General features: G+C 45.2%; 1 protein-coding gene across 4 annotated transcripts in view; it reads left to right on the top strand.

Moving 5' to 3' along the window:
- Positions 1–16870, top strand: part of APLP2 (amyloid beta precursor like protein 2) — a 70071-nt gene that overhangs the window by 34884 nt on the left and 18317 nt on the right. For 2 of the 4 annotated variants that reach the window (XM_007456584.1, XM_007456585.1), the window contains exons 3-6: positions 12664–12776; positions 13807–13994; positions 14372–14562; positions 15658–15825. The exons of 1 other annotated variant lie outside the window; for it this stretch is intronic. In XM_007456584.1, the coding sequence (XP_007456646.1) occupies positions 12664–12776; positions 13807–13994; positions 14372–14562; positions 15658–15825 (660 nt within the window). The remainder of the gene's footprint in view (positions 1–12663; positions 12777–13806; positions 13995–14371; positions 14563–15657; positions 15826–16870) is intronic. One more of the 4 variants, XM_007456586.1, reaches the window with a different exon arrangement.

Here is a 16870-nt window from a genome sequence, read left to right as displayed (position 1 = left end):
TCCTGGAGCACCTCTGGGTTACTTCTCAGGAATGCGGGCTCCCCAGGTTTACATTTCATCTTCTCCTGGCTCACAGTGAGATGTCGTCATCTGTCAAGAAGCCAAGGGCTGCAGGAACTTATTGGGGGACTGTCTTTTGAATACTCATGGCTTTCTGGTGTTGATAAGTGACTTGTCTTTGATGGTCACTAACTCCACCTCCCATCATGGGCGTCCTCTGTTTTTTCAGGGTGAGCCTTTTCCACACCCCTGAGTGAGCGTGCTGCCCTCGGAGTGGTCCAGCTTCGTTCACCCTGAGAGTTTGAAAGTACTGTTGATGGTCCTGGCATCAGTAGTACCGAAGCAGCCGAGGGGTGGTCTTTTGTTCCCTTTCTTTGCCCTGCACACATTTTGCAAGCGCCGAAATCCTGTATCGTTAGCCAGACCAAACCTGTGGCAGTTTTCAGAAGCCGAGGAAGTGAGTCGTAGCTGCCTGTAGACAGTCAGGGATGCGTCAGCCAGGCCCTGTGCCACCTGCCTTACTGAAGGGTCAGCTGATAAGGGTGTTTATGACTCTGTGTGTTTCTGTTAGCAGTCGGACCTAACTCAAGTGCAGCCATAACATTTTATTACCCAGAAGTAGAATCGCTGCTCCAAATGCCCTTTTAGTGAATGTGCTCATCCTGACCACTGATCATTGACACATCTGAGTTACGTTCGCGCGTCTGTTGCCTGGCTGACTCAGGAACAGATTTGGTCGTAGAAACTTAAAAGGGCGAAACGATCAATTTTAGATGATCCATGATAGGACTGACATAGATGGAGCACTAACATAGCCTGGCTAGTTCTGCGGGTGTATTTAATTTTAACCACTAACTTAACCTGTTCCCCTCCCTCCTTCATTAAAACCTTTCTGGGACTTCCCTGGTGGTGCAGTGGTTAAGAATTCGCCTGCCAATGCAGGGGACATGGGTTCAAGCCCTGGTCTGGGAAGATCCCACATGCCGCGGAGCAACTAAGCCCGTGCGCCACAACTGCTGAGCCTGCGCTCTAGAGCCCGGGAGCCACAGCTACTGAAGCCCGTGGGCCTAGAGCCCATGCTCCACAACAAGAGAAGCCACTGCAATGAGAAGCCTGCGCACCACAACGAAGAGTGGCCCCCGCTCACCGCAACTAGAGAAAGCCCGCGCACAGCACCGAAGACCCAGTGCAGCCAAAAATAAATAAATAAATAAATTTAAAAACAACAACAACAACAAAAACCTTTCCTAACATGAACTCATTGCTTTCTCATTCTCACAGGTAGCAAAGTAACAGGAAGAGGCAGCAGTTGAATAACAGTATTTACCGTAGCAGTTACTTTGTTTTAAAAGTATTGAGTACGGGGGAAAAGAGGACAGGTGTGTGCTTAACACCATTTACTTAAAACGGAGCCCCATGCAGTAGTGTGAGGCTTGTGAATGGTTTTGTGTGGTGTGGTTTAAAGATGTTCTTTCATTCCCTTTGGCTTTAAGAAATCTCTGAGTATGAGGTTTCATTCATTCTCTGTAAAATTCTCAAACTTAAGAGAGTACCCTTGAATATTCATACATGATAGATAGTACCTAGCAATCATTTTCTTCCTTTTGCACTGTCATTACCAGAGGCTTTGTGGCCTGGTCTTCCCCGTCCTGCATGTTCCTTGTCACTTGTTGGCTCCACTACCCACCCAGGACTCTGAGCTGGAGATCTGGGAGACCTGTATCTCCCCACACCCAGCCAGTTCTCAAGGTAGCCTGATTTTTACCTCTTAAGAATGGCTTATAACCATGGTTCCCAGACTGTGCACAAAGGCACCCCAGGGCACTGGGGATATTTCTGATTTTCAGGGAAAGCGTGTCAGACATTGTGAACTAGCTGGAGGCGTTCACAGTTTCAGCATCAGCTCATCCCGTTCCTTTCGATGACCTCATGTCTTTGTGGGGCTGTTTCTTAATGGTTTCTGTGAGGAAAAGCCAGCATTGCACCAGAATTGCTGATGAAATGGGGGTGATGGTGCCGAGTTTACTGCCATGCAGGAGAGTCTCTGCAGTGCCCAGCAGGCACAAGGTGTCAGACACAGGTGCTTTTTACTAAGTGGTCGCCCTGACGACTTAACTTTTCGGCACCCCTTTGGCCTGGGGGGTGCTGTGAAAAAATTCCTGGGACACCCAGAGTACTGTGACTGGGGAAACGTTGGGAACCTCCGGCTGGTCCGTCCGAGTTCCCTGCTCTAGCTCAGTCTTTTATCATTTCCTTCCTGGACTGTGAGAACCGCTTCTGCGCGTTTCTCAGTTCTGTTCAGTCCGTTGCCCTCCCTGATCCAAAATGAAGACTGAACTGTCTCTCCTGCACATGAAACCCTTCAGTAGCTCTATCTTCTTCACCTAAAAGGCCAGGTGTAAAGCGCCTTTAGCACAGTTTGGAAACTGCATGGTGTGGCCCTTGCTTAGCTCTGCTCCATGCCCCCAACCCCTGCTCCATCCTCCCCGCCCCTGCTCCATGCGCTCCTGCCACGTGCAGTCCAGCTCCCACTGGAGTGACTTTATGTACTCACTTTGCCTGGCGAGTTCTCCTTTTCACACTCATCTCAGGGACACCTCCTTTAAAGGAAGCCTTTCCTGCTGCTCTACTTTCTGTCTCGACGTCCAGGTTTCTCAGCTCCTCCTTGTCGCCACCCGTGCCCCATCACCCTGCACGATGCCGTCTGTTGATGTGTCTTTCTCCAGCTACACTCTGAGCACCTTGGGAGGAGGGACACAGCTTTAGTCTTCTCTGTCCCGCAGTCAAGACGGTGCCTGGAACTAGGATGCTGTCTGTTGATTACAAGACCACTACCATAGCTGGTGCACAGCGAAAATGTTCTTTTCTAAATGTTAGTTTGAGTTTTTCAGTGCCAGAAAACCAGACGATGCATGATATTGTCATTAACTAGATGCATAAAACAATTTGACCATAAACCATTCAATACCTTCTTTGCATTGTGGTCACTGAATAATGCATAATGCAGTCTTCAGTGTTACTAAATTCAGACAGTTGTTACTGTGTTTACAGCAGCATCCATTTGGACAACTTCTTAACCAGGAAGGAGAGCTACCTGTTGGTATTTTTAAATAAATAAAACAGTTGCCTGAGCCTAAGCTAGTAGGGGACCAGGTGACTGGAGTTTAGGGAGGTTAGGAAAAAAGTACTGCCAATTCCTTGTAATCATTTGAGAAGCAGAAGATTGTAATGTCTCTCTGTCCCCGTCCCCACCCCTTTAGAGTCCCCAGGCACTGGTTGATTATCAGCACCACTTTCTCTTTACCATAGGCTCCTTAGAAAGCCTTTTGGTTCTAGTCTTTCAGGGTTACTTTTGCCTTTTTAACTTAAAAATAATACGGGACTTCCCTGGCGGTCTAGTGGCTAAGATGCCGCGCTTCCAGTGCAGGGGGCATGGGTTCGATCCCTGGTCAGGAAACCAAGATCTCGCATGCCATGCGGCATAGCCAAAAATAGGAAAAAAAAAAAATTAAAAATAATAACAGTTTTAAAATAATTTCAAGTTTACAGAATGGTTGCAAAAATAGTACAAAGACCTTCCATTAAATCCTTTCCTCAGATTTCAGATTTTCCAACTGTTAACATTTGATTAATACGGTAAAATTAATCTTAACCACTTGTATCTCCCCGCAGGTTTTGTTTTTGTTTTTGTTTTAAATCATTTAAGTTGTAGACATGGTATCCTTTTATCCCTTAATACTTCCACGTATATTTTTCATAAACAAGGACATTCTGCTATGTAACTGTAGTACAGCCGTCAAAATCAGGAAATTATCATTGATATAATATCTAATCTACAGACCCTGTTCAAGTTTCACCTGTTGTTCCAACAACACCAGGATCTAATTCATTGTTTCAACGTTGCATTTAGTTCTCTGTGTAGCGTTTCCTTGTCTTTCTTAACTTTGGTTTTTAGAGTACAGGCCAGTGACTTTGTAGAATGCAATTTGGGTCTGTCTTAGGATCCTTTTGACTTGTGTGTTTTTGAGGGCCCTGTCACAGATGTGTTCTTCTCTCTGAGTCATCTTAGGAATTGCATGATGTCACTTTGTTTCATGACCGGTGATAACTTTTATCACCTGGCTAAGATGGTGTCTGCATTCATTTATTCATTTCATTATGGACTCACTGTCCAGATTGGTCCAGTGGGACCCCCCTTCATGCTGACTCCTGTGTCTTTTTGCTATGTCCCTATTATTCTTTGAAAGCTTCCTTACTTTCTGGTACAAAAAGATGCTCCAGGCTCATCCTGTGTTCCCTACCCCACCCCTGGAGTGAGCCATTTCTCCAAGAAGAAATGGTTTTATTTAGTGGGGAATGGTATTTAGGAACCAAAATCTGGGTATTAGGTGTGCTTACTGCTATTATGCTGTTATTGCTTCTAGGCCCACTCAGCAGACAGACCTATGAACTATATTTATATACACATATTCATGCACATATAAATCTATATTTCTATACATGTGGATATTAAAAGCAGTGAGCTCATATTGATGATACCTCCAATCCCATTATCCTCAGTATATTTATTTGCTCAGTATTCCCTGTAATCAGTCTCTCTGCTTCTTAAAAACAGATTTGTTGAGATATATTTCACATACTATATAATTCATCCATTTTAAAGTGTACTGTTGAATGGTTTATAGTATATTCACTGAGTTACACAACCATACACAATTCTTTTAACATACAAACTACTAAAAATTAATCCAGTAAAAAGCAAGCATCCTATATATTTTATTCACCAGAAATAACCACAGTGAGTCCTTTTATACATGTTAAGGTGAATACCACGTGTTGCAGTAAAGAGATGGTCATAGTGTGATTAGCTTCAGCCCTGAAACCCCCTTTAAGATATTACTGCCCAGCAAACCCAAAGCACAGGCAGGCCAAAGGGCAAGGAGATGGGAAAACAGGCTCTATCTAATTGGTTGGGTACCCGTATTAATTGATTTGGTTGTTCAGGGGTGTTCTGGATGTTCTCCGACACTGTTTTTGTTTGCCATTGTTTTGCTAGCTTTAGGGGAAGGACGTGTCTTGATTAGCACCCTTGAAGGCTGTTTGAGAATGAATTTAGGTAACGGGTAGTGTTGGCATCAGGCCTGGTGTCTCGCTGTCTGTAGACATCTGTGCACCTGTCACTCAGTTCTGCCCTATTTTGAGAGCATGCTTGACCACCCACCAGTGTGACTCTTTTCACTGATATTCAGTATATTTGGTGAGAAGTTATACTTGCCTCTCAAAATGAATCTTATATCTTACGTTATTACGAATTGCCTGTTTATCCGTAAGATTTTATCTAAATAATTAGGATGATCTGAGTGGGATAGAGTTGGTGAACTGTGAAGAAGCAAAGCTGCTGGTATTTGGGGGGAAGGAGTTAGTCATCTCTGACATTTATATATAGACTGGCTCCTGCATCAGAAGAAAAGAGCTTTGTGAGCCCATGACTGTTTCTGTTGTCGCTAATTTCTGGAAGGAGAGTTGGATGGGAGTATTACTGTGGCGAAGACTGCCAGGAATGGTCTTGTTCTCAGAAGCTTTGAGGTGGGGCCCGGAGTGAGCTTGGAGCTTACTTGTCCACTGCAGGTGTCTGTCTGCAAGTCGTCTTCTGCCTTTGAATTCCTGACAGCCCGTCAGCAGTTCACCCTGTTCCCACTGTGGGCCCTTGTGCAAGGTGTATGTTTCTGTTCATGATGATTGTTCACGCTCTTTTAACTTCTCAGAGCCCTATTTACCTCCAAGACATCTGCTAAGGGTGGCCACCAGACCTCTCAAAAACTCACGTTGGGTGGTCAGGTTAATTTTCTTGGTTTTCTCTCATTACAGCAGGCTTTTGCCCCGCTGCTTACAGCTTCCAAGGGCCCCGTAAATGACATGGTCTTGCTGTTTGCAACCAGAGAGTACTTTTTTTTTTGGCTGCACTGTGCGGCTTGTGGGATCTTATTTCCCCGACCATGGATGGAAACTGGGCCCTCGGCAGTGAGAGCACAGAGTCCTAACCACTGGACCGCCAGGGAAGTCCCAACCGCAGAGTGCTTTTGCAGTAGGTTTATTTATACATATGAGTGTTGGTATCGAGGAGCTTCCCCAAGTGGGTGAGCAGCCGTTGTTAACTTTGAAAGCAATGTTATCAACTCTGAAAAAGCTCTAAGACCTGATGGCTGCCATGACCCTGCTGGTGGGAGGTGGTATGAAAGAAAAACAGTATCACGGGGAATGAGTGGAGACTGAAGATAAATCACAAATGCAGCTTAAATGAAAGCCTGTAGTTTAGATTTTGCTAAATTGCCGTGTTCATTGACCAACTTATTGCCTTGAATAGCAAAAACAATATAGGTTTCCAGTGACTTAGGGAATTGTGGGCACTGTGTATTGTACTCCAGCGGGTTAAATTGAGAATTGTTACAACCTTAGATAAACTTTTAAAGTGAGACCAAACCATCTTCAGTGTTTTTCTGTAAAACAGAGTAATACTGATTTGCTTAGGTCAGTCTTTTTCCTAGAAGTTTCTGATAATTATTTGTATCAAAGGCAAAAAGTAGCAGTGAAATGACAGAACTGATGCTGGGATTGAAATGTGTTCCTCTTTTAATTTACATGTTTAAAAAGTTTTTGGTTTTGTTTTAAATAAAACAAATTGGGGAAGGAAAGCAAAAATAATCCTTTCCAGTTTCTGCACTCCATTAACCATATTAACATTTTGGTGTATAGACAAGACTTTTGTTCTTTGGATATTCATGGAAATGTGTGTGCTTTTAAATGCTTTTTTTTGTTTTTTTCCCTAAATTGGATCATGCTAAATATGCTTTTCTGTTTAATGCTTTTTAAAAAAGTTGACATTTATTGAACATCTATTATGTACCACTCTTAGAGATGCACACATCTTTTGAGTCTGTCTTTTTAAACAGATTTAGCCTAAAGGAGCTAACCAGGCTTAAGGAGAGGTTAGGGGTATCGGGTGTGTTTATTCCTTTGCTTATTTGTTTAATGATTGTTAAAATTGTTAAACCGTCATGGAAATGGAAATGTTTCCATGTTATATAGAGATATTTAACCATGTTTCTTATAAGCCCATGGTATTCCATTAAGTACCATTATTTAACTAATTCCCTATTAAGGAACATTTAGGTTGGTTCCGTTTTTGGTGTTTTTTTTTAAATAAATTTATTTATTTTATTTTTGGCTGTGTTGAGTCTTCGTTGCTGCCAGCAGCCTTTCTCTAGTTGTGGCGAGTGGGCTTCTCATTGTGGTGGCTTCTCTTGCTGTGGAGCATGGGCTCTAGACACACAGGCTTCATAGTTGTGGTTCACGGGCTCTAGAGCATAGATTTTGCTAAATTGCCGTGTTCATTGACCAACTTATTGCCTTGAATAGCAAAAACAATATAGGTTTCCAGTGACTTAGGGAATTGTGGGCACTGTGTATTGTACTCCAGCGGGTTAAATTGAGAATTGTTACAACCTTAGATAAACTTTTAAAGTGAGACCAAACCATCTTCAGTGTTTTTCTGTAAAACAGAGTAATACTGATTTGCTTAGGTCAGTCTTTTTCCTAGAAGTTTCTGATAATTATTTGTATCAAAGGCAAAAAGTAGCAGTGAAATGACAGAACTGATGCTGGGATTGAAATGTGTTCCTCTTTTAATTTACATGTTTAAAAAGTTTTTGGTTTTGTTTTAAATAAAACAAATTGGGGAAGGAAAGCAAAAATAATCCTTTCCAGTTTCTGCACTCCATTAACCATATTAACATTTTGGTGTATAGACAAGACTTTTGTTCTTTGGATATTCATGGAAATGTGTGTGCTTTTAAATGCTTTTTTTTGTTTTTTTCCCTAAATTGGATCATGCTAAATATGCTTTTCTGTTTAATGCTTTTTAAAAAAGTTGACATTTATTGAACATCTATTATGTACCACTCTTAGAGATGCACACATCTTTTGAGTCTGTCTTTTTAAACAGATTTAGCCTAAAGGAGCTAACCAGGCTTAAGGAGAGGTTAGGGGTATCGGGTGTGTTTATTCCTTTGCTTATTTGTTTAATGATTGTTAAAATTGTTAAACCGTCATGGAAATGGAAATGTTTCCATGTTATATAGAGATATTTAACCATGTTTCTTATAAGCCCATGGTATTCCATTAAGTACCATTATTTAACTAATTCCCTATTAAGGAACATTTAGGTTGGTTCCGTTTTTGGTGTTTTTTTTTAAATAAATTTATTTATTTTATTTTTGGCTGTGTTGAGTCTTCGTTGCTGCCAGCAGCCTTTCTCTAGTTGTGGCGAGTGGGCTTCTCATTGTGGTGGCTTCTCTTGCTGTGGAGCATGGGCTCTAGACACACAGGCTTCATAGTTGTGGTTCACGGGCTCTAGAGCATAGGCTCAGTAGTTGTGGCACACGGGCTTAGTTGCTCCATGGCATGTGGGATCTTCCTGGGCCAGGGCTCAAATCCATGTCCCCTGCATTGGCAGACGGATTCTTAACCACTGCGCAGCCAGGGAAGCCCTGGTTCCGGTTTTTTGATATTAACAATTCTGTAATGAATATCTTTGTTCACTTTCTTAATTACTACCTAAGAGTACGGTTTTAGAATTGGAATTGTTGAATCAAGGAGTGCTATTCTGTTTTGTTTTTTGTTTTTTTTTTTGTGGTATGCAGGCCTCTCACTGTTGTGGCCTCTCCCGTTGCGGAGCACAGGCTCTGGACGCGCAGGCTCAGTGGCCATGGCTCATGGGCCCAGCTGCTCCACGGCATGTGGGATCTTCCCGGACCGGGGCATGAACCCATGTCCCCTGCATCGGCAGGCAGACTCTCAACCACTGCGCCACCAGGGAAGCCCTGCTATTCTGTTTTAAATCAGTGGCATTAGTTCTTTTCTGGTTTTCAGAGGTCAGACAGATCAATTTAATCATGATTCCATAGCAGAAGATTGATGGCGTTTAATCTTACAGTTTAGCATGGAGTTAATTATTAAATTTTTTGCATTAAAATTTTTTAAATTTTAAACTTAATTTCATTTTGAGATATTTAAAGCATACTGAAAAGATAAAACATAATATGATGGTCACTCATGCACTCACTGTCCTGATTTAAGTTCTTCCCCGTTTTGCCATATTTGCTTTTTTGGGGGGGGCTGCGTTGGGTCTTTGTTGCTGCTGTGTGCGGGCTTGCCATATTTGCTTAATCTCCATCTTATTTTTTAATTAAGGGATTAAATGTCCCAGAGTCCCATCCTTACATCCCTTCGCTCTCTCCCTCCCTACCCTTGGAGGTCACTGCTACTCCACTGTCAGGGTGTATCATTCCCGTGCCTGTTTTTATACTTTTGCTGCATACGAATGTGTCTATAAACAACTTGTTTTTGTGTTTTAAAACTGACATTAATGGTGTCATACTGCACTTGACCTTTTATAACTTGCTTTTTTACTTTGTATCATTTTAGGGTTTATCTAAGGTGTAATATAAGCAGATTTAGTTAATGCATTTTTAACTAAGATGAAACGATATGTCATACTCCACTATATTTTTAAAACCCAGTTTGGTTATTGTTTCTATAGAATATATATAGTAGTGAAATTGCTGTCTAAACTTTTTCTCTGATGTTGCAGTTGTACGTATAAAATTGAGGTTTTACAAATTAAAGGATATGAACTGTTGCCTAACTATAGATTTCTTGATAACTGTGATTGTATAGTTTGCTTTGTATAAAACTAGTTACTCGGGACTTGAAACTAACAGTGTTAACATCAGTAATTAGAGCTAATACTTAAATAATTCTTAGTGCTTACTATGCACCAGATTCTGCTCTAAGCTTTTCCTGTGTTGTACATATTACATCTGGCCTCACAGCAGCAAGATAAACTGAGGCACAGAAAGTTTGAGTAACTTGCCCAAGACCTCTCTGCTAGTAGCAGTGGTGCTGAGATTAAACACTGGCATTTAACCCTGTACACACTGCCTCTTAAGTGTACTTTTTGTTGCTTTTTTGTCATAAATTAACAAACATAGGGAGTTCCCTGGTGGCCTAGTGGTTAGGATTATGGGCTTTCACTGCCGAGGCCCAGGTTCAATCCCTGGTTGGGGAACTGAGATCCCTTAAGCCAGGAGGTGCAGACAAAACAAAAAGAAAAAAATATATATATATATAAAGATTGCTTAGTCCATACAGTCACCATCAACAGTGTGAGCTGGTGGTTGGATGCCAGAATTTCAGTGATTTGTACTTAGACTGTGTATCGGGGTGCTTCTCCTGATGGAGGCGAATCCTAGTTTACCTCTGGGCTTTGCTTTTTAAGCTTCGATTTTAAGCCTGGTTGATGGGTAAAGCTTGCTTCTATCTCCCCAGAGCCTTTGGGGCCCTCGAGGGCAGCACCGTGTCTAACTAACCATTGTGCTCCTGCATTAGTGTCAAATTGAGCTATCAGGTCCCCCAAGTCCCCGTGCTAATGGCAGAGTGAAACCTCACTGTCCCGCGGAAGGCTGTTTTGATGTGCGGTGGCTGCCTGTGATGGCGGGAGCACATCTCCCCCTCACAGCAGATCAGGGGCTGCCCTTTGCCTCCGTATGGGCAGCGGAAGGACAGACTTCTCAGGCCCAGAGACAGAGGCCTGAGCTGCAGTGAGGCTGGGGAGCGGGTCTGCATATAGACTTCCTGCTAGTTCAAGTCTTAAGACTTTTTTTCCCCCCCTTGCTGTGCCACTTGGCTTGGGGGATCTTAGTTTCCAGACCAGGGATTGAACCCAGGCCCCAGCAGTGAGAGCGCCGAGTCCTAACCACTGGACTGCCAGGGAATTCCCCCTAAGACCTTTCTTAGGCCAGATTACTTTCTTATTAGACTTTCCTTTTCCTTTTTTTTTTTTTGTTTTTTAAACCTCAGAGGTTAGCCTGCCTGTTTCCTTTTCCCTCCCCTACCTATTGCATCTCTCCTGAGCTAAGTACCACCTTGGTTTTCTTGCACTCGGACCCTCGGTAGAGCATGTTGGTGATGCATCAGAAGCGCCTTGGATGCTTGTTCAGTGCAGATCACTGAGTCCAAAATTAGACCTACTGAACCAGGTTCTCTGGGTGATGAGCCAGTGATTACGTTTTTAGCTTTTTATTATGGAAGTTACAAACATATCCAAACACAGAGAAGATTATCGCATTAACCCTCATGTGCTGTGTAACGGTTATGAACCACTCACCCTGTCTGTGGCCAATCCGACCTTCCCCTCGTTATTTGGAAACAAGTCACAGATACCGTTTTTTTTCTTCCTGTAAATACTTCAGCATGTATTTCTAAGAGATAAGGACTCTATTTTCTAAGCAGCTATGTGTATTTTTCCCCCAGCTTTTTATTTTTGAAAGGTTTCAGACCTATAAAAAATGCAGTAGTGTACTATACAGTACTCTATACCTGTTACCTAGGTTTCCCAGTTTTGCCTTATCCATCTCACTGTGTGTATTGTGTGTGTCTTACTTACTTTTCATTGTTAGGCCATTTGAAAGTGAGTTGGGACATTAAGATAGTTCACCTCCAAGTAGTTTTCACCTTGTTTCTCTTAAGAGCAAGGGCATTCTCCTGTATGACTGTGATACAGCGATCACACATGGGACAATTGTCCTAAATGTTCAAATAATGTCCTTTACAGCTTCCTTTTAAAAAGGACCATACATTGTATTTAATCTAGGCAGTTCCTCAGCTTTTTCTTTTGAAGCTTTTATTTATTTTATTTTATATTACTTTATTTTTTTGGCGGCATGTGGGATCTTAGGTCCCTGACTAGGGATTGAACCCTGTGCCCCCTGCACTGGAAGTGAAGTCTTAACCACTGGACCACAGGGAGGTCCCTGAATATTTTATGACAATAATATCTTTTAAGAGTCTAGGTCATTTGTTTAGCACTATGTCTGAATTTGAATTTGTCATATTGTTTTGTATGATTAGAGTCAAATGACATATTTTGGCAGAAAGACTGTGTAGGTGATCTGTTCTTAGAACATCACTTAAGTCAGCTTGTCCAGTTAAAGTCGTGTCCGCCAGCCCTTCCCACTGCAAAGACACGTCTTCCCCTTCATAATTAACCCTCCACTGATGATTTGTACCTGCATCAGTTATCTCAGTGGTGGTTTGTCTTAGAGCTAGGTGTCTGTAGGTCCACAAAGGGCTAAAGTAAGATTCACCTGTTCTTTAGGAGAACACCCAGTCTTAGTTTCCTGGGCGTTTTATTGTTAGAACTGATGTGGGCAGAAATAGAAGTAAGAGGCTAGGAATGTTGTCCATGTGAAGCCAGAGGTGGTGGGGAGTAGCTGTGTGTGTTTGAGGTCATGCACGGGAGTTCTCTTCCCATTTCCCCCATAGGGTGCTGTAGCCCTGCTCCAGAAGTTAAGGGATTGAGGTCAGGAAGGAGTGAGGAAGTCCTGGGCTTTGCGGTTGTAACAGAGTGTTGAGCTCTTGTGGCTGCTGGCCTGGAGCTGAAACGTCCAGTTGGCTTTGGAAGATGAGGTGCACATCAGCTTATATGCATTAGAGACTGCTCCTGCCTGCCTGTGACTGTGTGACTGTCACGGTAACCTGCAGTCAGGGTTGTTTTCACCTTGAATCATGATCAGATTTGCTTCTGACAAAGCTTCTCTTTTCCAGTGGGCGAGTTTGTAAGTGACGTTCTGCTAGTTCCAGAAAAGTGCCAGTTTTTCCACAAGGAGCGGATGGAAGTGTGCGAGAATCATCAGCACTGGCACACTGTGGTCAAAGAGGTAAAGGAGTGGGTGGGAAAAGTCGAGCGTTGTTTTTTAGGAAAGTAGTGTTTTTTCTCGACACCTTACCATAATTTTATTTTATTATTTTATTTATTTTATTTATTTTTTTATTTTTTTGCGGTACGCGGGCCTCTCACTGTTGTGGCCTCTCCCGTTGCGGAGCACAGGCTCCGGACGCACAGGCCCAGCGGCCATGGCTCACGGGCCCAGCCGCTCTGTGGCATGTGGGATCTTCCCGGACCGGGGCACGAACCCGCGTCCCCTGCATCGGCAGGCGGACTCTCAACCACTGCGTCACCAGGGAAGCCCCTTACCATCATTTAAAATTAATTTTCTTTCCCTTTATCTCATCAAAGTTTACAATTACTTGTATCTTTTAAATTAAAACTATTTGGGAGAAGAACAGATATTTTTGTAAGGAAGAACAGCATTAACAGTTCAGCCCCTGAAGTCAGGGACACGAAAAAGATCGTTAAGTAAGGATTCTGTCGGCAGGGCCCCCGGCAAGGCCACCCGAACCCTAAGGCGTGTGTGGAAATAGCCAGTTATAGGACATCTGTGTCTGGACATGCATGCTGTCAGGTTTAGATATCATTTCATTCTTCCCGTGGGGAGAATGACCCTTTCTTAGCTTGTCCTCTGAGTTAAGTTGGTTTTCCAGCCAGTTGCCTTTCTTTTTTCTAGTTCTGAAGTAATTCTGAATTCCTCACCCATTAGGAATGTACGTTACCATTGACCACCACTCAGCAGCGTCGATAATTACTAAAAGAAACCTCCTTTCCTTAATTTTATTCCAACTTTGGGCTTTCATTGGTTTTAGCCCAAGATGATGTTTCCCTCTTGCAAATTAAGTAAAATTTGTAAGTCTTAAAATAGTAGGGTCGCAACTTTTTGGCCAAAAATTTATGTGTCCGTGAGAAGGGCTCACGTTGTGATTTGGTAAGGGTTTCTTTTGGGTAAAGCTGGGGATCGGGGGTCTTTGACCACACTTGCTGTGTTCTGATGTTGGTGTGTGGGTTTCCCTCAGGCCTGCCTGACTCAGGGAATGACCTTGTACAGCTATGGCATGCTGCTCCCCTGTGGGGTGGACCAGTTCCACGGCACCGAGTATGTGTGCTGCCCTCAGACAAAGATTGTTGAATCTGCTGCGTCAAAAGAAGGGGAGGAGGACGACGAAGAGGACAACGAAGAGGACGACTACGATATTTATAAAAGGTAACCTCCTGCCCGGAGCCTGCGGATGTGGCCGTGGCTGCTGGTCCCTGGCTTCCGGGTGAAGCGGACATTGCGCGTTCCTGCCAGAGCTGGGCCGGCACATCTCACTTGGGCCGTGGCTGAGCCCAGGCACGCCAGTGGCCTTCAGCTGCCTGTCACCCCGGCCACGTGCCTTTCTGCAGGTTAGCCCAGCCCCTGCTGCCTGGCGGTCCCCTTCCGCTGAGGTGGCCGGACTGAGGGCTTTAGCAGCACGGCTCCCCATTGGCTGAGCTTATTTCCTGCCTCTGTCTTTGTGTTTCAGAACAGGGAAGGGACTCATTGTTGCGCTCTGTGCATAGCAACTGGTATTAACCTTCCTTTTTTATTGTGACCTTTAGTGAATTTCCTACCGAAGCAGATTTGGAAGACTTCACAGAAGCAGCTGTGGACGAGGGTGAGGAGGAAGTGGCGGAAGATCGCGATTACTACTACGACGCCTTCAAGGGAGACGGCCGCCGCGAGGAGAGCCCGACCCAGCCCAGCCGCCATGGCACCGCTGCAGAGAAGGAGGTCTCTCACGGTGTCAGAGGTAACCCCACGGAGCCGCCGCGGCTGCGCTTATTTACTTAGAATTTGTTAGTCTTCTTTAATGTGCCTAGAGACTGCTTTCCTCACAGGTAAGTCACAGGAGGGTGGCTTCCTGCCCCGAAGGTGAGGTCAGCTCTGGGCACTGCAGGCAGGGTCTGGCAGTTGACAGATTTTAATCAGGAAACTAAGCTTTGCATTGTAAGGACTTAACTAGAGAATCAGAGAGACCACGTGGTCTGCCCTCGGGCAGGATTCTTCCACATCCAGCCGGAAATGTTCTCTCCTGAGGGGGATCCCCTTCCTCAGTAACTGCTGAAGCCCCAACCTTTTGGAGTGGAAGTCACTTCCTTGGTTCCTTTCCTGAGTGTGTTCCCATCTGTAGGCTGTCCTGTTTGTCCATCAGAAAGAGGTTTGCAGCTGGGAGGGTGAAATTTGATGACCTACCAGTAAGGGATCAGGGCCAGCAGTGTTTTCATTTCACCATTAAAAAGAAAAAAAAAAAGTTGCGACAGTTCTAGGCCATTTTATGTGCAGCCTCCTGCTGATAGTATATTTGAAACCAATTAAGATCTGAAGAATTACTCAGGATTCAACCAAGAGCAGATGACTTAATGAGTCCAGAAGCTTGTGATTCACCCTGGAGAACATAAAACGTACACTCGTCCTTTCCAGGGGCTTAAGTAGCCTTTACGATGGTTACCGCCACTGAAACAGCCTCTGCACCTGCACTGTGTCCTGCCCTTGCCACCCCCGAGACGGCCAAACCAGGCAGCTGTCCCCACTTCACAGATGAGAAACATGAGGCTCCTCCATGTCAGCCCTGCCCCTCTCTAGACTCTAGACAGTGCAGAAAGCACCAGTCCATATTCTCAGGACCTAAGGGTCTCTCTTGCATCAGGAAGGAAAACGACCACATCCTCAGGGTTGGCTGGCAGGAGTTGGCAACTTCGTTGGCCTGGGCGCCAGGTGCTGCCCCATCCTGGTCTTCGCTGATGTTAACCGTCGCCTGGTCGTTCTCCCCTTGCTGGTCTGTAGCTCTGTGAACCCCTGGAGCTGCTGCCCGGCCCCTGCTGACATTCTGACCGTTTCCACACAGCTGTCTGCTCCCAGGAGGCGCTGACGGGGCCCTGCCGGGCCGTGATGCCCCGGTGGTACTTCGACCTCTCCAAGGGGAAGTGCGTGCGCTTTATATATGGCGGCTGCGGCGGCAACAGGAACAATTTTGAGTCTGAGGAGTATTGTATGGCTGTGTGTAAAGTGATGAGTAAGTCCCGCCGCCCTGGCTGTGCAGCTCCATCCCGTCCAGCGTTCTGTCCCCCGGTGTCCTCGTGACCGCGTCTGTGTGGTGCTCCCTGCCCACTGGGTGTTTGCTGTTGGTCGTCTGCTCTTCTCTCTGTGCTTTCTAGATCTAGCTTTGCTTTCCTGTCGGCAGTTGTCAGCTCAGTTTTCCGTGTCCTGTGCTCGCCGTGGGCCCGTGGAGATGGAGGTGGTGGTGGTGGTGGTGGTGGTGGTGGAGGAGGTGATGGTGGAGGTGGTGGAGATGGTGGTGGTGGTGGAGGTGATGGGTGGTGGTGGTGGTGGTGGTGGTGGTGGAGGAGGTGATGGTGGAGGTGGTGGAGGTGGTGGTGGTGGTGGAGGTGATGGTGGTGGAGGTGATGGTGGTGGAGGTGATGGTGATAGTGGAGGTGATGGTGGTGGAGGAGGTGATGATGGTGATGGTAGAGGTGATGATGGTGATGGTGATGGTGGTGATGGAGGTGGTGACAGCCGTGATAATGGCAGCAGTGATGGCGGAGGAGGTGGCGCTCCCTCCCTGCCACAGGGGGGAGCCAGGGGCCTGCCCTTTCTCATGCGGAGCCTCCGTGTTGGTTGGGTTGGGAAGGCGGCCCTGCCCTCCTCTGTCCGAGGCTGAAATGCACGAAGGACAAGCGGACAGGTCGTGAGTTCTGCACATCTTGTGTCCAGGCTTTTCTCTCTCACTGTTGTCTTGAGCGGCCCTGTGCCGACCCCCCATGATGCACACTAGCTAAGGGGGTCACCCGCTCTCCAAAGAAGCGACAATAAGGACACTTCAGGGAGCCGAGAACATTGGAACATCTTGCTATATGCACTCCAGGGAGTGTGCTCTGCAGCCAAGTGGTGGTGACTCCGTTTCCCCAGTATTCTGGCAGCGCTGGATCAGGCCTGGCTTTAGGAGTTTTAGTCTATGCGTTCTTTGGTCACAAAGAAATTTCAGCGTTCAGTTGAGTCAGGTTTACTTCGCTGTCGGTAGGTTGCCTTTCTTCATAGTTCCCCCTTTTCCTGTTTAA

Source organism: Lipotes vexillifer, unplaced genomic scaffold (genome assembly GCF_000442215.2).
Source record: "Lipotes vexillifer unplaced genomic scaffold, Lipotes_vexillifer_v1.1 scaffold583, whole genome shotgun sequence".
Classification (NCBI taxonomy): Eukaryota; Metazoa; Chordata; class Mammalia; order Artiodactyla; family Lipotidae; genus Lipotes; species Lipotes vexillifer.
Note: the sequence above shows the minus strand (reverse complement) of the source record. Positions and strands in the feature narration are given on the sequence as shown.